This window comes from Physeter macrocephalus, chromosome 14 (assembly GCF_002837175.3).
Source record: "Physeter macrocephalus isolate SW-GA chromosome 14, ASM283717v5, whole genome shotgun sequence".
NCBI lineage: Eukaryota > Metazoa > Chordata > Mammalia > Artiodactyla > Physeteridae > Physeter > Physeter macrocephalus.
In genome coordinates this window covers 75940539-75952458 of record NC_041227.1, presented here as the reverse complement: position 1 = coordinate 75952458, position 11920 = coordinate 75940539, and the positions used below count along the sequence as shown (strand labels likewise).

Sequence of the window (11920 nt, the reverse complement as noted above, 5' to 3'; positions counted from 1 at the left end):
CCGCGTCCCCTGCATCGGCAGGCGGACTCTCAACCACTGCGCCACCAGGGAAGCCCAGAAACTTTTTTTTAAAATGAGGTTAATTATAGGGACCAGCCTCATTCCCAAAGTGGTTTGTGGTTGTTGACTATTTATTTATTTTAATAAATTTATTTATTTATATTTTATTTTTGGCTACATTACGTCTTTGTTGCTTCGCGAGAGCTTTCTCTAGCTGCGGCGAGCGGGGGCTACTCTTCGTTGCGGTGCGCGGGCGTCTCACTGCGGTGGCTTCTCTTGTTGCGGAGCACAGGCTCTAGGCGCCGGGCTTCAGTAGTTGTGGCTCGCGGGCTCTAGAGCGCAGGCTCAGTAGTTGTGGCGCACTGGCTTAGTTGCTCCGCGGCAAGTGGGATCTTCCCACACTAGGGCTGGAACCCGTGTCCCCTGCATTGGCAGGTGGATTCTTAACCACTGCGCCACCAGGGAAGCCCTGATAATATATCTCTTGACCTCTATCCCGCTTGAGCTGGAACTACTGGGAGGCTGGCGCGTACCTTTAAACGATGTAAACAGCCATGGATGCACAGAATTAATTAGGATCGTGGATATAATCATTGTTCACAGGCTTCCAGAAAACCGTCAGCACAGCACGATGGATGTCTGGGAGGGCACGGAGCTTGGTGCAGTGGTCACCTTCCACGGTGATGAATTCACGGTCCTTGGTGACACTCTCTCACCTTGATCTTCCAGACCCCCTCTCTGCGTGCTGTGGGGAACATTGTCACCGGGACGGACCACCAGACCCAGCTGGCCCTGGACGCGGGCATCCTGGCTGTGCTGCCCCAGCTCCTCACACACCCCCGCTCCTCCATCCAGAAGGAGGCGGCCTGGGCTCTAAGCAACGTGGCCGCGGGGCCCCGCCAGCACATCCAGCAGCTGATCGCTTGCGGTGTGCTGCCTCCCTTGGTGGCTGTTCTAGAAAACGTAAGTGGCCCACGTGACAAAAGGTTACTCTCCAGCGGGCCCTGTGTTGAACTCCTTTAGCTCTTCGGAGGCAGGCTGAGAAGCAAAACTAATTGAGATCACGACGAACCTATGAAATATTAAGTTTCCTAACCCTCCCTGAAAAAAAGAAAGGGGCATCCCATTTTGGACAATCCGTTAAACACTTAGAAGGCTCAGCAAGCATTGGCCAGTGAAAAGGTGATCCCACAGCTCAAATATCCAGAAGAATCTTGAGCTGGTAAATACTGGCTTATCTCTAGCGTTAAAAGAATGTGCCATCTACTCTCCTTGGCAAAAAGGGATGAGGTTTGGTTTGGTTTGGTTTTAGGAGGAAAAACGTATCGGGTTACAGTGATATTATACACTGAGGAAAGGTGGCCTTTGCGGTGTAAAAATCACAGTGATGAAAGGGGTAATGTATATAGAAAATCCAGATATAACAGTAGAAATACAATAAAGCTTCCTTCTTCCTCCTGCTTCCCACTTCCTTTTCGCAGGACAATTATGACTCTCAGCATTTCTTTTTGTCACCTTTTAGTGGATGAGCTATGTTTAAACCATCAACCTGTGAAACAAGTCAGGAGTGGTGACCTGGGGTTGCGGACAGAGGTTACTGAGTAAGATGGGGAAAAGGAGGCACTGGCCGTGTCCTGCTCTCAGGTTGGCTGGTGGGTTCCCAGGTGTGCATTAGGTACGAAAAGCTAGCCCAGGTTTGCTACCCAAATCATGGCATCTTCCAGTCTATCGGACACTTCCTATCCTGCTGTGAGTCTGTACATATTCTAATCAGAAACATCTAGTCAGAATCAAGGAGTAATCTTTTTTCAAACTGTGCCTTTTGAACTATAGCTTGCTTGGAGCCATATGTTTTTTGTTTTTTTTTTTAACTTTGTTTTAAACTGAGTCAGTTTTCCCCAGCCATAAAATGGGAATAACTCCTCCTGCAAAGGGATAGAAGGATCTGTGATGAATGACTCCCTTCTCTCTGGGCCAAGTGCTTTTTATAAATGTAAGGGATGCATTGAGTGAAATTTCAGTGGCTTTCCTCTGTCCCCTCCAGACTGTGTGCTCAACTTTGTAGCTCTGGAGCTTCTTGTCCAAAGTTTTACTGGAGCAGAAAGACTAGAAATGTAGACATGGGTCACTATAACCTAAAATCCCTAATTTGTATTGATTGGGTGATGTTGGTTCTCTTTTTCCGATAACCTGACTTAAGAAAGTGAGTCTGTTTGAACTTAGAACCTCCCTCTAAGACCCCACATGAGTCTGCCTTTCCTCCTCCTTGGCTTCTCAAAGATGCTGTCTTCTGCTCAAAAACTAAAGGCAGGTTGCCAAGGGATTCTGTGTAAATTGCACATATAGTCCTGGGAATTAGGTAGTCCAGCCTACCTAGAAATTGAACCATGTTTGCATCACTATATTTAAATTCTTCAGGATCTGTCAAGAATGGAAATGTTCTCTCTCTGCAGGGAGAATTTAAAGTCCAGAAAGAGGCTGTCTGGACAGTGGCTAACTTCACAACTGGGGGTACCGTGGACCAGTTGATCCAGCTTGTCCAGGCTGGAGTCCTGGAGCCACTAATAAATCTTCTCACCATCCCAGACACCAAAATTGTTCTCATCATTCTCGACATCCTCTTTTTTATCCTCCAGGTGAGCTGTTCTGAACAGGTGGGTTTCCAAATAGCAGTCTCTAAATTAAGATGTTTAATTTGGTCCTTAAAACCTAACTAGGATTCTCTTTTCCTCTCCACTTCCTCACCCCCTCCCTTTGTCCACACATCCTGTGGATGACAAGACAAGAGGCCTTTCAAAGAAGGTCCATCATCTTCATTTTCTCAGATAAGTGTTTGTGTGCCCAGCACTGTTTTAGATGCTCAGGAAATGAAGTAGCAAAGTCCTTGTTCTATAGAGCTTATGTATTAGGGGGGAGGGGAACAGACACATCAGATAGAGGGTTACGGGTAAAATATATCTGATAGAGGGGTAGTTACTGATGGCCCAGAGTGGAGAGGGGATGGTGATCTCTTATATGTAGTAGTTAGGAGAAACTTCACTGAGGAAGGACGTTTGAGCAAAGACCTGAAAGAAGTGAGTGAGTCCTGTGGATACCTGGGAAAGAGCACTCTAGGTGAAGGAAACCTTAAAAAGCAAGGAGGGGGGTGTGGCCAGAGCAGAACAAAGGGCTGAAAGGTGGTGGGAAACAGGCTCCAGGGACCCAGGGGCCAGATCACTGAAGGTCTGTGAGAATGTGGACTTGCTCTGAGTGAGATGGGGAAACCAACCAAAGGTCTGAAGCGAGGAAAACAATAGTCAGTGAGCCACGTGGCTGGCTCTTTTGGAAGACTGAAACATAGAATATACTTGAAGGAAGCAGCAGGTCGTTAGCGATGATAGATCTCGAGGGACCATACTAGAGTTCCTTTTCCATTCAGCTATGTGGCTGGGAAAATGGACTACAAAGCCTTGAATTAGAATTCTAGAAAAGTCTTATTTCTGAAATGTAAGTTAAGCCAATATTTACATACTATTTGTGTCGGTTGTACACTGAACAACAAATTACTCCTTGGTGGCTTAAAACAAACATTTATTATCTCACATGGTTTCTGGGGTTAGGAATCTGGAGGCAGCATAGTTGGATGGTTCTGGCTCAGGGTCTTTCATGAAGTTCAAGATGGAAACTGGGGCTGCAGTTTCATCTGAAGGCTTGGTGGAGGCTGGAGGATCAGCTTCCAAGATGACTCACTCACATGCCTAGAAAGTTATTCTTACCACGTGGATTCCCTGGGACTGCTTGAGTGCCCTCACATCATGGCAACTGGCTTCCCCTGAAGCAAGTGACCTTAGAAAGCAAAGTGGAAGCCTCAATGTCTTTTATGACCTGTGAAGGAGGTTATTTCAACAGCATCCTATTGGTTACACAGATCAGTCCGTTTCAACATGGGAGGGGGCTACACAGGGGCATAAATACCCAGAGGCTGGGATCATCTCAGGCCATCGTGGAGGCTGGCAATATTCATTTGGTTAAGGTCTTTTTATATGTGACTCAGCCATTTGAAAAGTATCAAAGTAACACCGGAGGACTCCTTTTATTTATTTTTATTTATTTTTGGCTGTGCTGGGTCTTCACTGCTGCGTGCAGGCTTTCTCTCGTTGCGGCTACTCTTCATTGTGGTGCGCGGGCTTCTCATTGCAGTGGCTTCTCTTGTTGCGGAGCACGGGCTCTAGGCGTGAGAGCTTCAGTAGTTGTATCACGTGGGCTCAGTAGTTGCGGCACAGGGGCCCCAGAGCATGCGGGCTTCAGTAGTTGCGGCTTGGGGGCTCAGTAGTCGCGGCTTGGGGGCTCTAGAGCACTGGCTCAATAGTTGTGGTACATGGGCTTAGTTGCTCCGTGGCACGTGGGACCTTCCTGGACCAGGGCTCGAACCTGTGTCTCCTGCATTGGCAGGCAGATGCTTAACCACTGGACCACCAGGGAAGTCCCCAGAGGACTCCTTTTAAAAGCTCACTTAAAGCATCCTTTTCATGTAACTGTCCTGGAAAGAACTGACCTGAGTCAAGAACAGATTGGAAACAGCCCAATTAGACGCTTAGACTGAGCAAATCACAGACAGAGTACCCACTTGGCAGCCAGAGGCAAAGTTGGACATACAAAACGTGTGAAAGCACACTTGGGGGGCTATAGAAATTTAAGTTCATCTCATTCATTTGAATTAAACACTTGGGATTTTTTTTCTTGGGAGAGTCTGGGCAAATCCCATCTGATGGACCAGTGAAGCTCCTATATCAGATAGTGGCACGTGGGACACTGAGAAGAATCAAGATGAGATAGAAAACAGTTTCAGGTGGGCCGCAGAGTGCAGTTGTGGTTCTCTGAAGTAACTTGGGGGCCATCTGCTGTTCTGTCAAAGTCCAGAATCCTTCTCCAGGGTTCCTACTGCCCTGGGGCATCCCCAACTTCCCAGTTTTCTTGGAGGCTCACCTAGCACATTGGTTCTTACCTCCATTTTTTCACTGAAAGCCAAGAGCTCATTTTAGATGTACAGATAGGACTAGAAGGTATCAAGGCTTAGATAAAAGTGCAAACTCTCATCATATAAATTATGGCCTAAACAATATTTAATTTGATCCATAAGAAGGTTTGGGTTTTTTGTTCGTTTGTTTGTTTGTTTTTATTACTGTTCACAAAATAGTCAGCAGAACCCTACAGGATGCCAAAGTTGTTTCTTTCTCTCTCTCCACTTCCCCCAAATATTCTGTTTAGCTGGACCACTCCCTTTTCTATAAATATGCAGCACTTATTCCCTCACAACTTTTCCTTGCCATTCCTTCTCTTGGGGATGCTGTTACCCTGTGATGGACCCGGGCACCGTACTATCCATTAAGAACTTGAGGGCTTCCCTGGTGGCGCAGTGGTTGAGAATCCGCCTGCCAATGCAGGGGACCACGGGTTCGTGCCCCGGTCCGGGAAGATCCCACATGCCGCGGAGAGGCTGGGCCCGTGAGCCATGGCCACTGAGCCTGTGCGTCCGGAGCCTGTGCCCGCAACGGGAGAGGCCACAACAGTGAGAGGCCCGCGTACCACAAAAAAAAAAAAAAAAACAAAAAAAACAAAAAACTTGATACTTTCCAAGCCTCTTGTACACATCTTCTTTCTATAAATTCAAACTCTGATCATTTATTATACTTTCTTTTTTTAATTAATTTTTTATTGAAGTATAGATGATTTACAATGTGTTAATTTCTGCTGAAGAGCAAAGTGATTCAGTTATACAAATATATACGCTTTTATATTCTTTTCCAATATGGTTTATCCCAGGATATTATACTTTCTATACTACAGCAATTATTGTCTCCCCTGATAGTGTGAGTTATGAAAAGGCTTTCTCTAAATCCTACCTTTATTTCTAGTTTTGTGTGCCTTGCTCATAGTATATGTACAAATGTTGAGTGAGTGAATACCCATGGATGAGAAATCCAATGATCAGCATTGGATTAAATCAGATCACATCATTTGTTTCCAGGGACCTCATTAGTTGCCATGGTGTGGCTTCTGTCACCCAGGGTCTCCTGCCCGACCCCTCAAGGCTTTCCAGGGAGTGCAGGGCCAGAACATCTGCATTTACATAGCATCACTAGAACAGTCTTTTCTCTGTTTTTAAAACAATCTCCATTAATTAGAAGGGAGATACCTACCAAATAGTGTTTAGTGATGGATATATAGATGATGGCATATTCAGCAAAAAAAAAAAAAAAAAAATACTGTATTTTGTGCAGTGAAGATAAACCTCAATAGACAGATGACAAATATCCAAAATGAGAGGAAAACAATGCAATTTTAAATCAGTCTGGGAAAGTAACACTGCAACTGCCCATTCTGGAATGGGTGGCTTTCGTCCGATTCTGCTGAGGTGAAGCCCCACATCCTAAGGGCTTTGGTGCAGAGTCTCACTCTTCTACGGCCCACAGGCAGCAGAGAAGATTTCTCAGAAGGAAAACATGTGTCTGCTGATAGAAGGACTTGGTGGGATTGATAGAATTGAGGCTTTGCAACTTCACGAGAACCGTCAGATTGCCCTGACTGCTCTGAACATTACTGAGAGACACTTCTCTGAGGTAAGTGCCCAGACCTCCCGGGCAGGTGATCACCTGGCAGGTACCTGAGCTGTCCCTGGGATGTGGGTGATGGACAGGCGGGCTTCTCTCATGACTTGGCCCTGAGTTTCTCCCCATCCATATTATCCAGACCACCTTTGAGTGGCAGCTTCCTGGCTCCTGGAAGCTGTTCTAGACTCATTAATCTCATAGAAGTTTGTCCTGCTGCCTCTGGTATAGAATTTCACTCTTGTTTTTGTTTTTGTTTTCCCCTACTCGCCTCTCTTGGGGGAGGGAGAGAGGGAAGAAAGGAGTATGATGCTAAAGTGACTTTGTACTGAGAAATACAAACAATGAAGGCAGGCCCAGCTTTTGAACAAACATTTTGCTGCTTACTGCATTTTGTCTCTTTCCAGAATATGTTGATTGGGAATGAACTCAACAAGAGGCTCCCAAAATTCCTGCAGGAGCAGGGAGTAATGATCAGAGAGCATTAGATACTTTTTAAAAGCTTTTTATTAGAGTAAAACATATGTAACATAAAATTTACCATGTAAATCTTTTTTTAAAAAAATTTTTGGCCACACCCCACAGCATGTGGGATCTTAGCTCCCTGACCAGGGATCACACCGCAGCCCCTGCACTGGAAGGCAGATACTTAATCACCGGACCGCTGGGGAAGTCCCTACCATGTAAATCATTTTTAAGTGTACAGTTCACTGGCATTAGGTACATTTCACACTGTTGTGCAACCATCACCACTGTCCATCTCCAGAACTTTTCCAAATGAAAACTCTGTCCCCATTAAACAATGCCCCGTTTCCCACCCCCCGACTCCCCGCCAGGCCCTGGTAACCACCATCTTACTTTCTGTCTCTGTGAATTTGACTACTAAGTGCCTCAGAAGAGGAATTGTATGGTATTTGTCCTTTTGTGACTGGCTTTTTTCACTTAGCATAATGTCTTCAAGTTTCATCTGTGCTGTAGCATTTGTCAAAATTTCCCCCCTTAAGCCTAAATAATACTCTATCGTATGGATATACTACATTTTGTTCATCTATTCATTGATGGACACTTGGGTTGTCCTTTTGGCTATTATGAATAATGCTGCTATGAATATGGGAGTACAAATATGTCCGAATTCCTCCTTTTATCTCTTTGGGGTAGATACCCAGAAGTGGAATTGTTGGATCATATGGTAATTTTGTTTTTCATTTTTGAGGAACCACCATATTGTTATCCATAGTGTATGTGGATACATCTTACATCAACACGCAAAGGTTCCCATTTTTCAACATCTTCACCAACGCTTGTTTTCTGTTTCTTTTTGTTGTTGTTTTTTTGTTTGTTTTCTTGTGTTTTGTTTTTTGATCATAGCCATTTTAATGGGTATGAAGTGGTATCCCATTGTGGTTTTTCTCTTCCAGTTTTATTGAGATATAATTGACACAGAGCACTGCATAAGTTTAAGGTGTACAGCATAATGATTTGATGTACATACATCATGAAATGATTAGCACAATTAGTTTAGTGAACATCCATCATATCATAGGTATAAAATAAAAGAATAGAAGAAAAAAATTTTTTTCCTTTTGATGAGAACTCTTAAGATTTACTCTAACAACTTTCGTATATAACATACAGCAGTGTATGTAAATTAATTAATTAATTAATTTATGGCTGCGTTGGGTCTTTGTTGCTGCGCGCGGGCTTTCTCTAGTTGCGGCGAGCGGGGGCTACTCTTTGTTGTGGTGCACGGTCTTCTCATTGCGGTGGCTTCTCCTGCTGCGGAGCACGGGCTGTAGGCGCGCGGGCTTCAGTAGTTGTGGCTTGTGAGCTCTAGAGCGCAGGCTCAGTAGTTGTGGCGCACAGGCTTAGTTGCTCTGCGGCATGTGGGATCTTCCTGGACCAGGGATCAAACCCGTGTCCCTTGCATTGGCAGGCAGATTCTTAACCACTGCGCCACCCGGGAAGTCCCAGCAGTGTTAATTATATTACTCATGTTGCATATTACATCCCTAATAACTATTTATCTTATAACTAGGAGTTTTTACCCTTTGACCACCTTCATCCAATTTGCCTTCCCCTCCCACCCCCCCACCTCTGGTTACCACAAATCTGATCTCTTTTTCTATGAGTCTGCTTGTTTTTGAAGTATAATTAACCTATAACCCTACGTTAGTTCCTGATACACAGTATAGTGATTTGATATTTCTATACCTTTTTAAATGTATAGGAAATGATCAAGGTAAGTCTAGTTACCATATGTTGCCATACAAAGATATTATATATTACTATATTCCCCATACTGTATATTTCATACCCATGACTCATTTATATTATAACTAGAAGTTTGTACCTCTTAATCTCCCTCACCTATTTCTTTCACCCCCCTTCCCTCTGGCAACCACCTGTTTGTTCTCTCTACCTATGACTCTGTTTCTGTTGTGTTTGTTTTGCTTTTTAGATTCCATATATAAGTGAAATCATACAGTATTTGTGTTTGTCTGACTTATTTCACTTAGCACAGTGCCCTCTAGGTCCATCTATGTTGTTGCAAAAGGCAAGATTTCATTCTTTTTGTGGCTGAGTAATGTTCCATTGTGTGTGTGTGTGTGTGTGTGTGTGTATATATATATAAAATATCTTATTTATCCATTCATCTATCAGTGGGCACTTAGGTTGCTTCCATATTTTGGCTATTGTAAATAATGCTGCTATAAACATTGAGATGCATGTATCTTTTCATATTAGTGTCTTCATTTTCTTTGGGTATATACCCAGGAGTGGAATTACTGTATCATATGGTAGTTCTGTTTTTAATTTTTTTGAGGAACCTCCATACTCTTTTCCACAGTGGCTGCACCATCTTACATTCCCACCAGCAGTGCACGAGGGTTCCCTTTTCTCCACACCCTCGCCAGCACTTTTTATTTGTTGTATTTTTAATAATAGTCACTGTGATAGGTGTGAGGTGATATCTCATTGTGGTTTTGATTTGCATTTCCTTGATGATTGGTGATGTTGAGCATCTTTTCATGTGCCTGGTGGCCATCTGTGTGTCTTCTTTGGGAAAATATCTATTCAGTTCCTCTGCCCATTTTTAAGCAGGTTTTTTTTTTTTGATGCTGAGTTGTATGAGTTCTTTGTATATTTTGAATATTAACCCCATATCAGATATATCATTTGCAAATATCTTTTCCCATCCAGTAGGCAGCCCTTTTCATTTTGTTGGTAGTTTTCTTTGCTATGCAAAAAGCTTTTTCATTTTCTATAGTACCATTTGTTTATTTTTGCTTTCGTTTCCCTTGCCTGAGGAGACCTCTCCAAAAATAATATTACTAAGACTGGTGTCTGTGTTTTCTTCCAGAAGCTTTATGGTTTCAGGTTTTATATTTAAGTCTTTAATCCATTTTGAGTTTATTTTTGTATATGGTTTGAGAAAGTAGTACAGTTTGATTCTTTTGTATGTAAACTGTCCAGTTTTTCCGACACCATTTATTGAAGAGGCTGTCTTTTCCCCATTGTATAGTCTCTCCTCCTTTGCTGTAGATTCATTGACTCTTTGTAGTTTTCCATTAGATATTTTTCATATGAGGAAGGTGAGATCAAAGTTCCTAAGTAGCCAGGTAAACATGGGACTAGGGGTTTACCCTCTGTTAGGTGTCAAACTTGAATCATTAGCAAAATCCAGAGCCATACAGTAAATATGACCAGATTGGTAGCTCTTCCTAATGAGTGGCAGCTAATCTTAGTTTGGGACCAAGAGGATGCTCTCAAAGCGGAGAAGACCCAGAACAGTGATTAGCATCTTCTGGGTTAAAGCCTCCTAAGAAAACCTTGTAATTAGGAAACTCATCCCTTAAAGGGGAGACGGCTCCTGAGGACTCCTCCAAGGGCCCCAAGTTAAAGACTTCTGATCTAGAAGCAATTGCTACACCTGTCACACCCTTATCTCAATGTAAGGTTAATGTTCTTTATAGCGAAACTGCTTTTAAAAATAAGCCAGACACAGGGGACTTCCCTGGAGGTCCAGTGGTTAAGACTCTGCCCTTCCAATGCAGGGGGTGCAGGTTCGATCCCTGGTTGGGGGAACTGGATCCCACATGCCACGCTGTGCGGCCAAAAAAAAAAAAAAGCCAGACACAAAAGGACAAATACTGTATGATTCCACTTACATGAGGGACCCGGAGTGGTCAAATTCATAGAGACAGGAAGTAAAAGGGTGGTTGCCAGAGGCTGGGAGGGAGATGGGAACGCAGAGTTGTTTAATGGGTACAGAGTTTTGGTTTGAAATGATGATAAAGCTCTGGAGACAGATGGTGGTGGCGGCGAAGTAATGCCACTGAACTGTCTACTTCCTGGTGAAAAAGGGTAAATTTTACGGGATGTATGTTTCACCACACACACAAACTGCATTTAAGGTCCATCCTGAGAAATAGTTCAATGCTTCTGCCCTTTGATCTCTCCTCTGAGGAAGCCTCAAGTCTGACAGAGCAAATTCTAATCCACGGAAGATGTGAAGGAGTCAATTGTGCAGCAATAATGTGCTGAGAGCCTGGAGGTATAACAGTGTCTCTTCTCCCCTGAAGGAAGAAGAAACTGGCACAACCTTACCAGCCCGGGACCAAGATCATGAATTCTTAAAGCACTTAACAAACACATACCAAAGCTCCACAACTCCTAAACCAGGGACCAGACCCAAAGAGTCACTTCTTTAAGAACCCCTTCCCCTTGGTGTACCACAGGTATAAAGCTTTTAAAACTTGAATGATAATAAAATTTTCCACACTTTGACCTCCATCTGTCAAAAATGCAGTTAAAACCACTTGTACCTTAAAGCCACGTGGAATCCATCTCCTAAGAACATGTGGTTTAGTGGTTACCTTTCAGGATCTTCAAGGAAGATCTTCAGAGTGGGATGGTCTATAGCTACCTAGACAAACTTCGAGTTGCAGTTTAACCAGTATTTCTTATATTTATTTGACTGTGGGCCCCCGTCCCTTTTCCTTGTCATGTAATGCCTGTTAATATAGAACGTTCTTCAAGGAGAGCTGGGTGGGCAGTGGTCAAAGGGAGAGACTGACTGGGATGGGAAAGACCTAGAAACACAGTACTAGGTGCTGTGGGAATGGATGTGGGGTATGTTTAAAGGAGGATTGGACTCGATTTGTATGATGTGAGTGTAGAGATTAAATCAAGTTATATTTTGCTCTAAAGCGTCGTATGGAAATGTCATGCCCAAAGCACGGTCTTTGCTGGTCCTTGACAGGTAAGGAGGAAAGATATGTGGGTGTCCATCCAAAATATGGCTGGAAGGCAGTTCGTGGTCTCACAAGCTT

General features: G+C 43.7%; 1 protein-coding gene across 41 annotated transcripts in view; it reads left to right on the top strand.

Annotated features, from left to right (window-relative positions):
- The window catches only part of KPNA7 (karyopherin subunit alpha 7), a 128131-nt gene extending 116752 nt beyond the window's left edge, over nucleotides 1–11379 (top strand). For 40 of the 41 annotated variants that reach the window (XM_055090178.1, XM_055090177.1, XM_055090183.1 and 37 more), the window contains 4 exons: nucleotides 730–963; nucleotides 2454–2636; nucleotides 6453–6599; nucleotides 11171–11379. In XM_055090178.1, coding sequence (XP_054946153.1) covers nucleotides 730–963; nucleotides 2454–2636; nucleotides 6453–6599; nucleotides 11171–11299 — 693 coding nt within the window. In that variant the 3' untranslated portion in view covers nucleotides 11300–11379. Of the gene's footprint in view, nucleotides 1–729; nucleotides 964–2453; nucleotides 2637–2781; nucleotides 6600–11170 lie in introns of those variants that run through there. The other variant, XM_028500156.2, reaches the window with a different exon arrangement.
- Nucleotides 11380–11920: the final 541 nt, after the last annotated feature.